The sequence below is a fragment of the Papaver somniferum genome, chromosome 11 (assembly GCF_003573695.1).
Source record: "Papaver somniferum cultivar HN1 chromosome 11, ASM357369v1, whole genome shotgun sequence".
Lineage (NCBI taxonomy): Eukaryota > Viridiplantae > Streptophyta > Magnoliopsida > Ranunculales > Papaveraceae > Papaver > Papaver somniferum.
The window spans coordinates 28860394-28878906 of NC_039368.1; the positions used below are offsets into that span (position 1 = coordinate 28860394).

Below are 18513 nucleotides of genomic sequence, written 5' to 3' on the forward strand. Positions count from 1 at the left end.
TAGGTTTTTCACGAAACCCTGTAGGTTAACGACTTAAAGACTTCATTGGGATTGTGAAGCCAGACTCAACTATTTTTTTTTTGTAGTTGCGTGATCTGATCTTGCATTTTCTATCCTATTGAGTATTATATTCTCTAAGATTGGCTCGAGATTTAATCTCCTATAGACAAGATAAAAAGTAGTCACAAACATCTTTGTCGCATCGTTTGTGATTCCACAATATCTTGTTTCGCTACCATACGATTAAGATTATTGTGAAGTGATTGATATTTCTTGGCTGTTCTTCGGGAATATAAGTCTGGTATATCAATTGGTTCCTGTTCACCTTGATTTATCAAAAGACGGAAAAAAACTCATATGTTTATCTGTGGGAGACAAATTTATCTATATAATAGACTTTTCTGTGTAAGACAGATTCGTTTATCAGGTCTTCGACTTTGAGTCGTAGTAACTCTTAGTTGTGGGTGAGATCAGCTAAGGGAATCAATTGTGTAGAGTCCTGCTGGGATTCAGAGAGTAAGGAGCGCAATTGTACCTTGATCAGTGTGAGATTGGTTAAGGCTCAACTACATTCCAGTCTGAAGTTAACTTGGAGTAGGCTAGTGGCTGTAGCGGCTTAATACAGTGTGGTGCTCAAATATGGACTAGGTCCCAAGGTTTTTTTGCATTTGTGGTTTCCTAGTTAACAAAAATTCTGGTGTCTGTGTTATTTTTTTCCACATTATATTTTGTTATATAATAGAAATATCACAGGTTGTGCGTACAATCAATTAGAGAATCCAACCTTTGGTTGTTGATTATATTGATTGACACTTGAACATTGGTATTTGGTACCGTTCAAGTTGTTTCACATAATAATCAGGCTCACGGATTTCTATCTGTTTGATTTGCTGATTACATTGTGAAACAAAGATACAACTCTTGGATATATTTCCATTTATCGAGTCTGACTGTCTAGTTGATTCTCTTGGAATTATATTGGACTTTGTCCATATTGATTGCTAACCGAAATATTGGGTGTAGTTATTAGACCCCCACTTTTTCAATTGGTATCAGAGTCGGCAAACACGTTTGAAACCTCATAAATCTGTATTTGTAGTAATCTGACTATGGACGATAATGTCTCTGATAACGCATCACCAGTTCAGAAACTTTTTGACTTGGTTCAAAGCCTTGCACTACACCATTTTCCTTGATTAGTAACTAGATTCCGCAACAGCTTTGTCGTTGTTGCGAATTTCAGTTGCGAAAAATTAGCAACAGTCTGACTTCGTTACAAAACTCGCAGCTGTGTGTTTCTGTTACGATTCGCAACAGATTAGAGTAGTACGTGTGTGAATCGTGAGTGTGGCTGCCTACACTTTCACTAAATATGTTTCAGCCCTTTCAGATGCTAAGTCAGCTTCAAAACTGACTCAGGTTTAGATTTAATATCGAAAGACAGGTCATCTATGATAAAGTGTTTTCCAAAAAAGATAAAGTGTTTGTCAGTGACCTGATATGACTATACTATATATGATATGACTATACTATATATGATATGACTATACTATATAAGATAAGAAAAGATAACTCCAAAGACATGTCATCTAAATAGTCATAACAAATTAACCCTTCATATTATCATTATCCGAAGTGGACGATCTTGGTGCCACAAAAGGCATGTGCGTTCTCGGATTGGTATTGACTGAGGACATTGTTGAAGCTGATCCTTGATTCATACAACTCCAAACTTGTGATGGCATTGTTTGGGAAAAGGAACCGTATCCAAGGAGAGGTTGGACAGTGTGCGGTATACGGAAAAGAGATAGTTGTTGCTGCAAATCAACGTTCGCATTATTTATCCTTCGTATTTCTGCTTCTTTCGACATAATAACGTCCATCCTCTCCTTCGTTTGTTTTAATGTAAATTCGCGAAATTGTTGATTAAAATCAGCATTTTCTTGAAATAATGTGTAAGCTTCATGCTGTCAAGAAAAAATAAAATACATAAGTACAAATATACCAACAAAAATCGAACGTACAATAAAAAGTCGAAAGTACACTTACATGGGATAATAGATGTGGAGGAGGGATAAGTACATGTTCAACAGGTTGTTCAATTGGGACCGTATACAAGTCACCGACATACCCATATGTTTGGGCTTCCCAAATAGGATGAGTCACGTAATCTTTGGAGTTGGTTACCATTGTCCAGTATTGTAAATATATATCATAATCTTTAACAACTTGCACTATCTCTGTTGCATCGACCAAACCTTCTTTTTTTAGGCGTTCGGCTTGAATATTGCCAATATTCCCTATAATTGTGTGTAGTCTTATAGGAACAGCGAAAGTACAATGATTTTGCCGCCAACACCTTTCACCAAGATACATGTTGTGCTGTACAGTTAGAAAGGGAATAAGAATTTAGTAAGTATGTTATATAGAAAAAAAGTATGTTATATAGTAAGTATGTTATATAGAAAAAAAGTAGGTTATATAATAAAATTTACAAATTAACTCACAATGCCCATGTAAGAAAATATATATCTCGAGTCTGATAGCCGCGTAGCCGTGCATCCCATATCAGATGCAAGAATTTCTCTGTATGATTCCCATGGGCGCCATGTCACTTGTTCAGCAGTAAGCTTACTTAGTAAATCCCTACAACGGAAAATATCATTTGTATTCTTCGGTACATTCCATTTAGAAGATACGGGCCATTTTTGTTCTGTACTCGCCTCTGGGATTTCTGATCGACATATGCCCAGGTATTCATACCCCCAAAACTACTCCATCAAAATAATTAGCCAATTTAATAACTTAGCAACAAAATAAACAATGAGAGGAAAAATAACTAGATTGAAAGAATACCTCTAATACTTGGAATGGACCACATAGTGCCTTCTGTCTCCTCCCAGATAAACGAAGTGCCGCATACAATTTCGAAAACGCAGCACCACCCCAGTCATACGTGGATACTACATCAAGATTTTCTAAAGCAGCTAACCATCCAGCATCAATATAAGTCTTTGCATTAGAAAAGAAAAAATGTCCCAAAACATACATGAAAAAGGCAATTGCTACTCTATGAGCAAGGGTGCTATCATTTTCAGCCGCAACCAACTTGTCTTCGAAGAAATATGACCTTAAATATTTAATTGTAATTGAATTTGAAACCCACGACGGTGCTTTTGGACAGAGCGTGACATCTTGGATATCCGGAAAGATATGCTCACGAACATGTTCAAATTGGTACTTCCCCGAATCATAAGGAACATCAGGCCCATCACCGATACTCAGTCCAGTCAACATGAGCCAATCTAGGGGGTGAATCCCATCTCACCAAATGGGAAGTGAAAAGTGTTTGTTGTATCCCAAAACCGCTCAGCAATATAATCAACCATTGAATGGTTGGTTTCGCTACATTGTATGTCCAGTAAATTTTTCCATCCCGCTTTTTCAATAATATATTTAGCTCTAGGACAGTGTTGTGAAATAGTTTGATAGTGATGAATTACCGATGCCAAAGATCCACGATGTTGATACTTCAATTTGTGCTCCCCTGTAAATGTGATGTCCGTAGTAGCGTGCGGTTTATCATCTTGCAGTATAGGAAACCTCCCTAACCGGGGAATATCAACCTCCTTAATTGTACCAGTAGTGATTAAGTTATAATCCTCTTCGGCTACAGATTTTTGTTTCTTGTTCGTCTTCATGCGACCATTGAAACGCGCTGTGAATTTGTTCAACATCTGTGCACACACAATATAGATGCAGTTACATTATTAAAAGACCAACCCTCATTAACGAATATTTTTATTAGTCCATCACCATTTATATTCCAAATACTATAAATCCTTAACACAAACCATATCAATTCCAAATTCTATAATTCCAGAAACACAAATTAAATCGTCACCGATGCATTTCGAAAATCATTACAAGATTCCACAACCCAATTTAATCACTTCAAGATTCCATAAAAATCACTAAAAAATCAATTCCATACTCACGCAATTAGCTCTTCTACATGTGTAACTCCCAAAATTTACATAACTACAATTTACATAACTAAAATTAATCACCTCAAAATTCAATAAAAAACAATACAAATTCAATTATTGGTAACCATATTCACATACAACGTGCAGAAAAGCAATAATTAATCCAATAATTTACATAACTACAATAATTTACAATAATTTAAAATTAATCCAATAATTTTAAAATTAATCCAATAATTTACATAACTACAATTATTGATAACCATATTCACTAAAATTAATTACCAACAGACAACATGCAGAAAAGCAATAAAAGGAAGCTCTCAATTGAAATAGGTTGATTGAAACAGATGAAGGGTGAGAACTATTTCCCACATAATCTACATAACCACAGATTTTTACAATACCCAAAAATTATAAATCTATTCCACCCACAAATTAGATCTTCTATAACTATTTTAAAAAAAATTTAACCAAATTTACATAAGCAGCAAATATGGTTTTTTTCACATACATATTAATCTCTAAAAAAACATAAAACACACATACCCAATTAAATTTAACCAATTTCATATTCATATTTGTTCGTTAAAACCCAATTTTAGATAAACTAATTTTAACAAATAAAACCCTAAATAAATTATACAACAATATGGATAAAACAAAAGAGATTAAGAAAAAAAAAAACATACCTCTTTTGTAACCCGGGTTCATCAAGTATCTCGTTTTTTTCTTTCCTTTTACTGCTCGTTACTGTGATGTGTTGGTTTTAGAAGCTGTGTTTGTGGGCGGTAGAAACAAATAGGAGGTAGAAAAGAAAAGAAGAAGACGGAGAAGATTAGGGTAAAGGGAAAGTGAACACATGGGCTATACGTGGTGGTTAGAGATTGTCTGGGCTTTAATGCCACACGTGCTCGATACGTGTGTTAATAGAAGTCCAACACTATACGTACGCCTGCCATGAGGCGTTGATTCCTTCATTCGCCTGAGTGAAACCAAGCGTTGATTATACGTACGCCTGAGAGAAGAGTGAGGCGTTGATTATACGTACGCCTGAGAGAAGCGTTGATTATACGTACGCCTGAGTGAGGCGTTGATTATACGTTCGCCTGAAACAGGCGTTGATTATACGTACGCCTCAAAACAGGCGTTGATTATACGTTCGCCTGAAACATGCGTTGATTATACGTACGCCTGAAACAGGCGTTGATTATACGTACGCTTCATTCAGGCGTTGATTATACGTTCGCCACACCAGGCGTAGATTATACCTACGCCCCTTCTCCGAGCGTGAACTATATGTACGCCCCACACCAGCGTATTCTTTACCAACGCCCCACAACCAGCGTTAACTATATTTCCGCCCGGCCAAACGAAGATTATACCAACGCTCCACATGCAAGCGTGGATTATACATCCGCCAGACTAAATATACTCCACTGCCTTAACGTGACACTACAGACTAAACTCAAATTTTATCGTTTGTTTTGGTCTTTGATCTTTGGTTTTGATCGTACCACTGTGGACGCTCTTAGGGTTCAACTTCTTCTTCATTTTGAGGTTCAACAATCATCGATCATTACACACAATTTTGAGATTTAATAATCATCGATCATCAGGGTTCAACAGATTGAGAACCAAAACTTAACCCAAACCTTAGATTTACTTATTTCCATGTTTCTGCTGTAGAACAAGACGAACCTATCCAATGATTTTTAGATCTGAATCTCAGTAAGTCAGTTGCTAATTGTTTGAAATCAAAAGCCTTGATCTATTCTCACATACCCCTCGATTTCAAAATTACTGTGACAAGCAAACTGTTTAGAACACCAGCTACATTTACAATTTTTATTACTTGGTTTCCTTTGGAAGATTTTACTTTGTAAACCCTAGAATAATTTGTTGTATGCTCAAAGTTCTGTTGATTAATTTCTAATTAGGGTATTCGTTGTCCATAAGATTTGATTTCTGAATATATTTGCAAATCTTCCGATGAATATGAATCGACAGATGGAGAAGAAGGTAAGATGGAGAAAGAACTTATGTTGCATTTAGGTTTTTATAATGTTCAATTTTAATACTTTAAATGGTCTTTTAGTTTGGGATTTGTGGTGATGCTTGTTTCAAATCACTTTGAGGAAGGCCATGTATGTAGATTTTAGCAGATTTACTGAACTACTTATGGTGCTTGGTGGAGTGGTGGTGCTGATAGTGGCAGGTGATGTTATTGGTGGTGTTTGGTGTTGTTAATGCGAGTGTTATGGTTAACCTTAAATCTTAGAAAGGGTTTCGATGTAGTTGTTTGTTTTTTGCACTGTTTACTGCTATAAAAGGTTTCAAGTAGTTTCATAATTTCGTAATTTGATTTTATTTTGTTTGAATTGAAAAGGCATTGCTTACTAAGTTTCAATGTTGTTTCAGAGAAGAGATTGATGTTGCTTGGGGTGCTAGGGACGAGCTGAGACAAATCAGATGTATGCTGCTGATGTAAACCAATGGTTAATTGACAAGCCTTAGGCTTGCTTCTTATGATGTGCTAGGGACTGTTTATTGGTTGGTTACTAGTGCTTGAAGGAGTATCAAAGTTTTGATCTATTTGTAGTTTATACATGTCTTAATCAGTGCTGATGCTTTTCACTTCCTGTTTCTGCTATTCTATTGCTGTGATTCACAATTGGCTGACTTATGTTGCTTTTGACCAGGCCATAAATCAGAAAATCCTTTCAAACTCCACAGACCACAAGGCAGAGATTAAAATTGCAGATGCTCAATACTCTCACGTGGATGGGGTAATTGTTCTGGTAACAGGGTGTTTAACTGGGAAAGACAATGTAGGAAGGAAGTTCACACAGTCATTTTTCCTGGCCCCACAGGAAAAGGGTTACTATATTCGAAATGATGTTTTTAGGTATCTTGACGAGGATCAAGTGCTGAAGCCTGAGACCGTGTTGGTTAACAGAACAAGTGAAAGCATTACAGCAGCTCCAGTGCCTCAGGAACTTGGTTCGTCTCTCATTCTCTTATTCTTTTTCCTGCTTTTCTATTATTGTGATGGCTAATATGGGACTTCATTATTTTTCTTTTCAGTTTCCTCTCATGTTCCTGAGCCCGTCGTGCCAGATACCACAGCACCTACTGCGGAGGAGCTGAATAATTGTGTTGAAGTTCATGAGCATCCGAACAATAAGGTAGAGGTGGTTGTGCAAGAAGAGATTGTTGAGGAGCCTCCTCAAGTTCAACCAGTGCAAATTGAAGCTCGGTAGTTGCCAGAGCCTGTTGTGCCTGTGGTGCAAGAAAATGCTCCAAATAAGTCATACGCTTCAATTGTCAATTCCAACTTTAAAAACAAACAAACTATGTACTTAGTTCCTCCTTGAATCTCCTTGTTGATATCAAATTTCATATGCAGGTGAAAGTTGCGAAAGAAAATGCTGGGCCTGCTCCTGTGAATGTGCCAACTACCACCATAAAGGTGAAATCTGCTACTGTTGGGAAAAAGGCGCCTGCACCTGCAGCACCAACTCCAGCACATGGAGTGTCAGCTCCTAATAGCAACAATGCTTCTGCAAATAACAATGTCGTGGAAGAAGGTAATTCTCTAATTTGTATGACGTGTCATGTATTGAGAGAAAATTTACTTATGTTTTGTTCCGGCTATTTTATTTCGTTAAATTTTAGAAATGCTGTGTATTTAGTATACATTCTTTTACCACCCACCTCTGGTTTTGTGTGCAAACCTTTGATGTAAAATTGTCAGATTCTTTGATCAAATTTAACTCATACCTCTGCTTTGGCTTTGTCAAATTTGAACAGTTAAGTTCTATCCAAAATACCGTGAAGGTATGAACTCTGCGGAACTTCATTACTTTCATCAAAGATGATTGTTTTCCTTATGTCATGAACATGCACTTGAGGCGTGTAAATTAGAGTGGGACCCCAAACTGTATGTTTTGCTTGGGCTGGTTACTGTATTTTACCTCTGATTCTATGCTGGAATATCAGTAGCTATCTTTTCTCCAATTCACTGGTACAACAATATAAGTCCATGGAACTAATTCTCTCTTCGCACAAATGATTTCTCCTGGTCCACTTTTATGCTGTATACTTAGATTGCCTTGAAAAGTACATCATGACTGTGTATATCTTTTAGGTCAATAGGACTTTCTTTTCTTAGCTGGTTTTTGTATGTTAGAAATCAATATGGTATATTAAAAGAAATTGTTAAAATGATCTATATGATAGGAACATAAGCGAGAAATGTTTAATTATATTAAAATACATGTTAATTATGTTAAACATAGCTCGTAGATTCTGGTCATTTAGCTAAACATAGTTTAAAGCAATTAAACATAATTCTGGTCTTTTAGCTAATTATCTTAAACGTTCACAAGGTCTTTTAATTATGTTGCTTGTATGCGATTCTACGAACCTGAAAGACATGTTTTGATCACATTGAATACTCTTAGTTTGAACATTATATCTTACTTACCTATTTGTTGTGTTGTGCTTGTATATGCTAGGTAGTGTGAACGGTTGTTAGCACATATCAAGCAGCTAGTGGTGCACGTGCTACTGCAATGGAAGAGTTTGAATTCCAGTTTGGTATCGATCTTATTAATCAGGTACATCGTTCAACTCTGCTTAAGAGTGACCACTGCCTCTTGGTTTGTTTTCACGTGCCTTAGATATGTCGGGGTTGTTTTATGGTTAATAATTTATCATTCTTTAGAAACCGAAGAGGAAACCCATATATGTTTGCTCTCATCCAAAATCAGAACTCCATATGTCTACTAAAGAACTATATGTCTTTCTTTTTGATGTTAAAGCAGCGACCCAAGGTCCAAGACTGGACAAGGAAAAGTAACTCGATGTTCACTGGTGTATGTATTCTAATTTTTTTTTTGTTTTTGTTGTTACTTGTCATTCTTTTTCAGAGGTATACAAAATAATTCTTTAGTGTTTAGATTTCATAAATTTCTTAAGTTCAATGATAGTTTTTAGAATTTAATGTATGAAATGATCATGCATTACCTAATAAGTTCTTCTCTGTTTCTTTTAATTGAAAGATTCCTTTGGTTAATACATTTATGTTTCTAGAATCTTATGGTGCTGTATGTTTTGGTTATTTAGTCAAAGAAGAACCCAAGAATTTAAGAATTTCGATTGAATTACTTTTTACAGGTGAACTGTTGTTGGGCAAAATGGATATTGACCTGGTCAAAACCAGATTTTGACTTGGTTTCCCGGTTTTGACCTAGTCAAAACCACTATTTTTTTTTGGTGTTGCAAATAAATTCGCAATTGCAGCAGACAGTTGCAACCATTTAATTACGCAACAAACAGTTGCGACTTCTCAACGTTGCAACAGCAATTTGCGACCGAAAATTTGCAACGTCAACAAAACCGTTGCGAAATATTGCAACATTGAATTTCGTAATAGAGAAAAACTGTTGCGACCCCACTTTGGTGTAGTGTTGAGTCACCTGAGAAATCTCTCACATCTTCTCCCTTATCCGAAACTGCTTTCAACTGGAAAAAGTGCCTAGATGAACGGTTAGATGAATTTTCAGATGAAAGTGATTCAGATAGGGACAAGATATTTATGAGGAAGTCTCACAATATATCAAGCTTTCTTACCATCTTATAAAGAAAAAAGGGTCAACAGCTTGCTTGGATGAATATCGGACTCCTCTCTGTCAAGAAACGGGAAACTGAAAAAACTCTTTAAGGATATGATTGTGGTTACAAAATTCTACAATCTCTTCTTAAAGATCGTGAAGAATACGTGCGTTCAAAAAATTCTGAATGTGATAATCTTCATCGGAATCTCTTTGTGTTGAAAGAAAGACTTGCAGAAACTGAAGCAAGATATGGCTCTCAACAAAAATGTTTTAAAGACGGAGAAATCAGCTTTCTCGCCAGAAAAAAAACAATTGGAGATTGATCTAGCTACTGCTCTTGATAAGATCAAATCACTGGAAGAGAATATGAAAAGATTCAATGTTAGTTCTACAAAATTATCCACTATGCTAGGAGCATGTAAAGAACATCGTGATACACATGGTCTGGGCTATAAAGGAATAGATGCTCCAAGTGCTGATAAGATCAATTTTGTCCGTGCTAATGACAAAATTCCTAGTGAAAATTTCACTGCTATCAAAAGTGAAAGACTATCTTCAGCAGCTGATGATCCTAAGGACAAAAAGTGTCAATCTTCAAAAACAGCTCATAGGAGAACAGTCAAAAACATTCCATTCCATTGTTATTATTGTGGAAAAAAGGGTCACATCGATAGGAGATGTCATCTTCGTTTACGGAATGAAAAACTTCATAACATTCTTGTTTGGATATCTAAAGAAGTAATCAAACCTGCTTCTCAGTGTACTGTCAGAAGTCCATCTCCCAATCAAGAATAGTGTTGTGATGGGTGAATTCCTGATTGTGAATATAACACAACTTCTGCTTACAATCGTAAAAACAACAATGTTACATGTATGACGAATAATTCTGGTAGGTATGTAAAGAGAAAAAGTTTTCGAAGAAAGATAAAAACTTCAAACTCCTCTCTTTCCCTCAATGATGATCTTGTTACCAAAATGGGTGTTCCTGATTATATTTACATCAATAATCGTGTTTCAAAACTCAAGACTTATATCAACAGTCTCAAGCGCAAGATCAAGAAGGCGAAAAAAGGAGCTATTTCAGGTAACTCCTGTCCTTACCTTGTTAATTCTTTTGAAGGTTCTCATAATACTTCTGTTTTCTGTCGAGAAAGAGAAAAGCAAAATATCAATACCCTTGATGAGCTTCATGCTCATCAAATTACAACTTGATCATTTCCTTATGTGTATCCTCTTTAAGACCATGAGAAGACACACATAACTCTCAAGAAGTTGTTCCCTTTTTGAAATTGTCTGTGTTATATTATTATCGGCTTTGATCCTTATTTTTGATCCTTGCTCCGGACAATTGTTATGTTTTGTTCGTCTGATTTTTTCCAGTTTGTTCTTCCTTAATGACAGTTGAATTCCAACTTTGTGTTGTACTTTTTATGATCCAAAGTTTCCTGTCATTTGTTCAGACTTGTTTCTCTCAAAACATGCTTCTAAACGAGTAGCTCCTTTGATTCCCTGGTTTTTGATTTCTGAGTCATGACCATGAACTCTGTGCACCCGACCCGTTACCGAACGCTTACAAGTAACCCTTGAGTTCCCTTATGAAAATTTCTTATAAATATATATCAAGGATTTCTTTTGATATATACTCGTTCAGTAACGTCAAGAATTTTCTTGGAATTTTGGTGTGCACAATGGAAGGATGCAAAAAGGAAGAAAAATTTGATGATGCCAAGGTTTTTGAACTTCACGAAGAACCCGTCTCCATAATTTGCTTTCAAGAAATTGATCATGAAAAAGATCTTCCAGTCCAGATGTTTGTTCAATTGATTGGAAATCTTCTTCAAGATTTTGAGGTCGTATGTGAACAACTTGAAATTGGAACAAGGAACCTTGATTTTCTGAAAAACGAACTGAAGAGAGCATTTGATGAACTTGCCCTTGTTCGTTCTCTGGTTGTTGACCGTATCTAAGTTTCTCTTATATTGGTTTCGTTTTTTAATTATTGTCTAGGTAACTTCTTATGAGAATTTATTCTTGTGTTTTAAGAAGGATAACTAGGGTTTGGAATAGCCATTATTGTGAGTACACATAGCTATTTCCAACGATTTTCATCTTGCAATGTTTTTAGATTTATTTATTTAAATTCTAAAGTTTATTTGGAAGATGATTTTGTAGTATTAATCTTTATGGTTTTATATATTGCAACTTGTTATGGGATATGTGTGTTTGCGTCCGTGAACTATGATTGTCCCATATATATCAAACGTTAAGCCTTTCTGATGTCATTATTCAAATATTGATAAAGGATTGAATGAACTTTTGACAACAAAAGTTAAGCCTATTATGTCATTATGCAAATATTGATGGAAGATAGGATGAAATTTTGATTGAAAAGATTAAGTCTATTATATGTCTTTATGCAAATATTGATAAAAAAATGGAATGAATCTTTGAATATTCCGCAGTATTGATCTTTCCCTGATCCACTTCTATGTGAAAGTACCGTGTGGCTCCGTAAGTTCTCTTATGTGAGCATTTCCGATTAAATTAATCATGGGTTCTCTTGTGGTTAATTTAATTTAGAATTTTGGATACAAATTCATGTTTCATGTGATTTGTTAATGTCCAAAGAAATCCTTCTTTTTCTGTGAAAGTAAGGTCGCTCTTGTTGTTCTTTCGGGAATGACATTTTATGGGGGAGAGTTCTTAATTGAACCTGTGCTTAATTGCCAAATCTTTGTGGGGAGTGCGGTATTATAGGAGTTATCTTGTATCTTTATAAACTCCTTGACGAATGCATTTATTTTCGGCTATATGACGACATCTAAACAAGTTGATATGTTGTTCTCTTTTGGTCATGAAGTGTCTCTATGGAAATTTCATTAGGATCCACTAATTTTCGTACCTTTGCCAATTTTTATTGACAAAAAAGAGGAGAATTAATGTGTAGTTCACAATACAAATACATATGGTTTACGGATCATTATGTAAGGGGGAGTGGTTTTCATGTGAGATGAAGTATTGACTAAGGGGAGTGATACATATCACCATAGTATTGTTGTCAAAGTTGTGATACAATTGAACTTTGATGCTATGTAATAATACTATGACATTGTATAACAATGATTGAGAGCAACTGTTTTCTCATTGTTATAGATACGGATCCTCAACAACTATGACGCTGAGTTGAACACGTTCAAAATCATTGGAGTACTTGGAAGTGACGAATATTTCGAGTAATGTTGAAGAACCAAGGAAATCAAGCATTTGGATTGAGAGCTACAAAGTTTATTTATTTTGTATTCCATATGTATTGATAGTTTTGTCACTAAAATTGACAAAGGGGGGATTGTTAGAGCACTGCACGGTCAATCTCGCAAGCGTTGCTATCTCAAGCTTGTTGTCAAGTTTAGTTGCCAAAACTATAAGTCTTGATTTCTAGTCTACTTATAGCTAAGTTTCGAATTAGGATAGAAAGTGTAGTTGAGCATTAGACTTCACGATGTTCATCGATTGAAGACGAAGAACTACTAAGGGGAGCTTGTGGAACTTCTTCAACAAAAGGCATGTGGAGACTTAAACTCATCTATAACTCAAAATTCTATCTACTCTATCTCCTATTTGAGACAAAAGTCGTGTAGCTATATATACTTCAATTATACACATTTGATATTTTGAGCTGAGTTTAACTCGGTTACATATTTCTCGAAAATATATGTTAGTAAGCTTTCGCTTTAACCAAGTTCATCTTATATTCTTGACGAAAATAAAAAGATGATCATGTGAAAATCGCCTGGTAACATCTTACATGATTTGTGTGAGACAGCCATTTGATGTAGACTCGGAATGTTTCGTATTGATCATTCGATCACTTGAAAATTGCTTTGAAGCTAATAGTTTATGTGAGACAGCTATTGTCGTCTTCTAAGAATGTTTCAATGAATAAAATGAGAGTTTAGAACTATTAACCATGATTGGATATGACAAAGTATGCGTACTTGTATGCTAACTGTTGCAAGTTATTCCAAATCCGGGACCCATAATATGCATACTCATATGCGTACTGGTTGGTTTAATGAAAATCCGGGAACTTAGTATGCATACCCGTATGCGTACTGCGTAAAGTTCATGTCCGAAAATTCAACTGAGTATGGAAGGTATGCGTACATGTTCGCATACTGGCGAACCCAAACTTAGTCCGACCATTTAGGTATGCGTACCTGTTTGCATACTTGAGTAGGTTATGTTCTAAAATCGGTTTGTTCATGAACTAATACATTTATATATTAAGGAATGCAAACCGTGGCTATAATGTTCATGAATTGATTCGAGTGAATCAAAATCGATTTTGTGTCTTGTATACTTCCATGAGAATATAAACAATTGAACAACTTGTGAACTAGTTTTATTTGAGTCATTTGAACTAGTTATGGTTAAGATGGATAAGGTTGATATGAAAGTGTTCATATGTCTAACTTCGGTTAACTATTTTTGAACCAACAAGGTGTACACGTTTAGGTACGGTTACTCATATCTAAATGAAGTCACTTTTCATTTATGTGTAACAAGCTAAGTTCGATCTAACGGTTGAAAGATATTAGCTTGAGTCCAATCAGTTTTTCATCTAACGGTGAATATTGAATGCTTTGTTACCAAGGTAACATTGATTGCAAACACTGATTTGAAGACTATATAATGGAGAACTCTAGCAACTGGGAAACCTAATCCCCGCACCTCATTGATGAGTGCTAAAAAGTGCATATTTATATATATTTTTCTTGGCACTTAACTCATCTTTTGTGCATTAATTCTACATTTTATCCCATATTCTGTATTTTCATTGTTTTCAAGAATAAATATTTTTATTAATTAATTTTGTATTTCTAGGTTGTAAATAAAGACTAGATGAGTTGCGGAGCAGAAAAGTGGTGAAAATCCGGGAGGAATTACACAAGGAAGCCGCGAAGAATGTTGTGCACAAGACAAAAAGGCTAGAAGTGGGCTTGAAGAGGAAGAAATTGTTCTTAAAGAAGAAATGGGCTCAGAATTATCCCAAGCCCAACTTATCTCCCAAACCAAAACCCAAATCCATAACCCACTTCTCATGTAGCCGTCAGATTGGATCCATATCATCATCCAACGGTCGCCTCCTCTTCGTGCATCAAAGTCTGAAATTCCTGACCAACACTACAGCACCTAACTCCATCTCACGCCGTTAGTTTCGTTGTATCTCTTCATCCGACGGTCGCTGAAGGCTATGTTCCATCTTATCGTTGGATGCATTTCAGATGTATCGATCAAACGCCTATCACTCGCCTAACATCGAAATCTGATGAGCCCGCCTCACACTCGAACAACCTAACCCTATACCCATCGCCAAACACTCCCCTCCTTCTTTCCATCGACTCCATCTTCTCCATTCCGTCTGCAGAGAAAAACTCTGCCACCACCATCACCTCCACTACCCTCATCTCTGCCAGCCACCAAATTCCACCAAAACATCACAACCACTCCAACCACTAAAACCCATCACCCCCCTTTCCATCTAGCTCCCTATTCCATCACTCTCTCACGTTTCTCTCCCTGAAACCCTAAGCGTGGGAGATTGATGAAGTAGGTAACCTAGAGCTGAAATTGACGCATGGAGGAAGTCTAGAGAGGCAGACGCAAGTGGGTAGAAGCGTATGAGTGAAATTCGAGAAGTATGGGTAAGATTTCAAAACCCTAACTGCCCTGATTTGGGGGAATTTGGGGATTTTTGTAAGAACCCTAATTGATTAATTTGGGTATAAATAGAAGGTGTTTTGTGCTGTTGTGGGTATGCCTGGATTAGCCAGTGTGTCCAGAACTGTGAGTTCTGTAAAAAATTCCATTTTATGCTCTGTTTTTTATCCTTTGTTCTTCACTGTTTTGCTATCCATGTTTTTCCATGTTCTGTGTATTGTTCAGTTTCTCCATTTGATGTAATGTGCTGTTGCTATCCATGTTATGTTTCATGTCTCCTGTTATGTTATGTTTCTGTAATATTTGTATCATGTTCTGTACTGTTTCTGTTATGTATGTTCTGAATCCCAAATGCTAGGACTAGATGAAATTATGAACCAGCTGAGATAGTCTTCATCATGTGCAGCTCATGTTCAGTGTTACTAAGCCCTTAGACTAGTTGTGCTTTAATCAGACAATTAGCACTTTGGTAATTATCTTAGCTGTGAGTAGAATATCCCTTAGGTTAATGGTGGATTCAACATCCTAGTGTTCTTTCATCACTCTTGTTTACTGTCTCCCTTCATTGCTGTTTTCTCAATAGTTCACTGTTAGTTTACTGTTATGTTTAGTGTTTAATGTTTAGTTCCTCAAATGTTAAATTTGTTCACTGTTAGTGGTGGAAGTTTAGGTTAAAATTCATGTAAATTGAGCTGATTGAGAAATGGAGGAATTTAGTGTCCACTGTTGCTTGTGATTGATTGTGCTGTTAAAAGACAGTCAATGCTAGGAGTAAAACAGTTGGACAAGCTTCTTCTCCTTCCATTCCATTTATGTATGCCCTGGAACATAGGCAGGCTAGAACCTCCACCTAGCTCCATTAGGGACAAGGATTTAACCAAAAAAAACAGCCACTGCCTAGCATCTTTCCTGTTCTTCTTTGTTATCTATCTGCTTTTGTGGCTTCTTATCACTGTTTTTATAGCTGTTTTTATAACTGTTTTGTGCCCTCTTCTTCCTTTGCCTTTGGCCCTTGGCCATTGCCTTTGATTTATCACTGCTATGCCATTGTAAATTTGCATCCTTTTGCCCTGTGTTGCTTCCATGTATATACCATTGTCACTTTTTCTTTGTACATGTCATTGTAAATGCCATCCTTGGCCCTGTGTGACTTAGTGCCATGTCTGCCTAGAGCCTGCTTTACCTTGTCTGCTGCTGCTCCAAACAGTTAGCTTAGAACCAAAGGCTAAAATCCCAGATTCATTACAAAGCCCAGTTCAGTCTTGGGTTAATCTAGAAGCCCATTGACACTCAAAGCCCAATGCACTTCAAAGGCCAAGCCTAGTGCACTTCAAGACCAACTGAGCCCAAGCTCAGTTCACTTCATTGTCAAACAAACCTATAATCCAAAGGTACCCTAAGCCCAAAGCCCAAAAGGCTTCATAGTTAACCAACAACAATTTAGGAGCCCAAAATAGCTAGAAAACTCCAAAACACTCCCAGTCTCTGTGGATCGACCCGTACTTGCACGAGCTACAACTGACGACCGTGCACTTGCGGTATTACTGTAGGCCCGTTTTTATTGCGCTTAATTTTCACACATCTCCGGGCCCACCAAGTTTTTGGCGCCGTTGCCGGGGACTCGGGTTTGTTTCTATAGTAGTTTTATTAGCTATTTTTGCATTTCACTGCATAGCATTTGCATCTGCATCTGCTTCACTTCATTTGCTGTTGGACCTGCTATTCTGAACCAGTTTTTCCTCTGCTGGGACGCCACCAAGGAAAAGAACCAAAGCCCAACTGGGTTTTTGCAACAATATCAGAGCAGCTGGGCTGTGCTAAAAAGGTAAACTCATTCAGAGAACCCGAATTGTGGGCTTCCAATTTTTAATTGTGGGCTTGTAATATTAAAGCCAATTTTTGGGCTTTTTATTTTCTGTTGGGTTTGTAATTAATTTTTGTGGGCTTGTTTGTTTAATTTGTGGGCTTGTATTTAATTTTTGTGAGCTTGTTTAATTTGGACTGGTATTTTGTATTCTGGGTTTTTAAACCCAGCTGAGCTTGTAACCGATCACGCTAGGTTAACTCGTTAGTGGGCCGAGTACCCAAATTCTAGGCCGAGATTTTGGACTCAGTTTCACCAAACGTTTTCAAACCAGCTGAGCCAAAGCAAACACAAAACCAACAGTGGGCTTGCTCCCATTCAAAAACCAAATTTTATTTTCTTTTAAAATAAATAAATAAATAAATATTTTCTCTCCCATTCAAAAACCAAAATTTTTACTTGCTCCCAAATTTTAAAACCAAATTTTATTTTGCTCCCACATTAACAACCAATTTTTTTTTTTCTTTTATCCCACCAAAACCAAATTTTTCCCAAAAATCCAAACCCTTTAAAAACCAAATTCTGATCTTTGTACATTCTTTACTTAGCTTTTGAGCCAATCATGAATAGATCTTTTTCTACAGTTGGGGAGTACAACAAATCCCTTAGAGAACTTGCATATGGACAAACTTCACGTTATGAATCTTCCACGGACCATGATGTCAATAGTCATAGGAATTATTATGGACATTTTCAAAGTCCCGAGCCGCAATACATGAACCCTAATGACTATTCATACATGCATCATTCATCGCAACGTGAAAATGAACATTCTGCTAGAGCCTCACTCACACAATCATCACTTATGGATCAATTAGAAGCTCGAGTCGCAGCTTTAGAAAAGCAAGCACATGAGGAATCTGTCACATCTAACTTTCCTAGGCAACCTGAAATCTATCCTTGTCCCGCATGTGATGGCTTAGACCACACTATTGCGAATTGCTATATTTTCCATGAATTTAGGCGGACTGGAGAAATTCCAAGGTTTGTAGAACCTACAGATTATTATGATGGTGGTTATTGGGACCATAATCAACCTTTTCAAGGTTGCGATCAACCATTTATAGACCCTAACGACCATGCACCCATGTATCAATCACCACAAGGGGAGGACGAACAATTTCACATGAGCCCTTGTATGCAATCTATAATGGAAAACATCAATCTCCTCAAACAAAACACTGCTAGTTTAGAAATGCATACATTGAATGATCATAGCAACATTGTTATCCCTAATGAAATTAATTATCAAAATAGTGTTTTTAACCCTACTCATGATAGTCATATTGAACATGAACCTAATCTAGAGGTAAATGAG

At 36.5% G+C, this 18513-nt stretch overlaps 1 protein-coding gene across 10 annotated transcripts; it reads left to right on the forward strand.

Annotated features, from left to right (window-relative positions):
- The first annotated feature begins 5487 nt into the window (after positions 1-5487).
- LOC113321226 (putative G3BP-like protein) lies at positions 5488-9187 on the forward strand. 10 transcript variants are annotated; one of them, XM_026569108.1, is made up of 8 exons: positions 5488-6207; positions 6411-6992; positions 7077-7177; positions 7399-7579; positions 7803-7829; positions 8510-8611; positions 8816-8869; positions 9171-9187. In XM_026569108.1, exons 2-6 carry the CDS (start codon positions 6617-6619, stop codon positions 8527-8529), a joined length of 705 nt encoding a protein of 234 aa, XP_026424893.1. In that variant the 5' UTR covers positions 5488-6207; positions 6411-6616; the 3' UTR covers positions 8530-8611; positions 8816-8869; positions 9171-9187. The 10 variants fall into 10 exon arrangements, with proteins under 10 accessions (XP_026424893.1, XP_026424889.1, XP_026424897.1 ...); XM_026569104.1 differs by having other exon boundaries at positions 8819-8869; XM_026569112.1 differs by lacking the exon at positions 9171-9187 and having other exon boundaries at positions 6411-6476; positions 6692-6992; positions 8819-9082.
- Positions 9188-18513: the final 9326 nt, after the last annotated feature.

Bases quoted from the DNA above. Each gene is read 5' to 3' on its own strand.
- LOC113321226 (XM_026569108.1), top strand. From the start codon at position 6,617: ATGCTTTTCACTTCCTGTTTCTGCTATTCTATTGCTGTGATTCACAAT. The intron at 7,178-7,398 runs GTAGAGGTGGTT...TTTCATATGCAG, and splicing joins ATGAGCATCCGAACAATAAG to GTGAAAGTTGCGAAAGAAAA. The intron at 7,580-7,802 runs GTAATTCTCTAA...AAATTTGAACAG, and splicing joins TAACAATGTCGTGGAAGAAG to TTAAGTTCTATCCAAAATAC.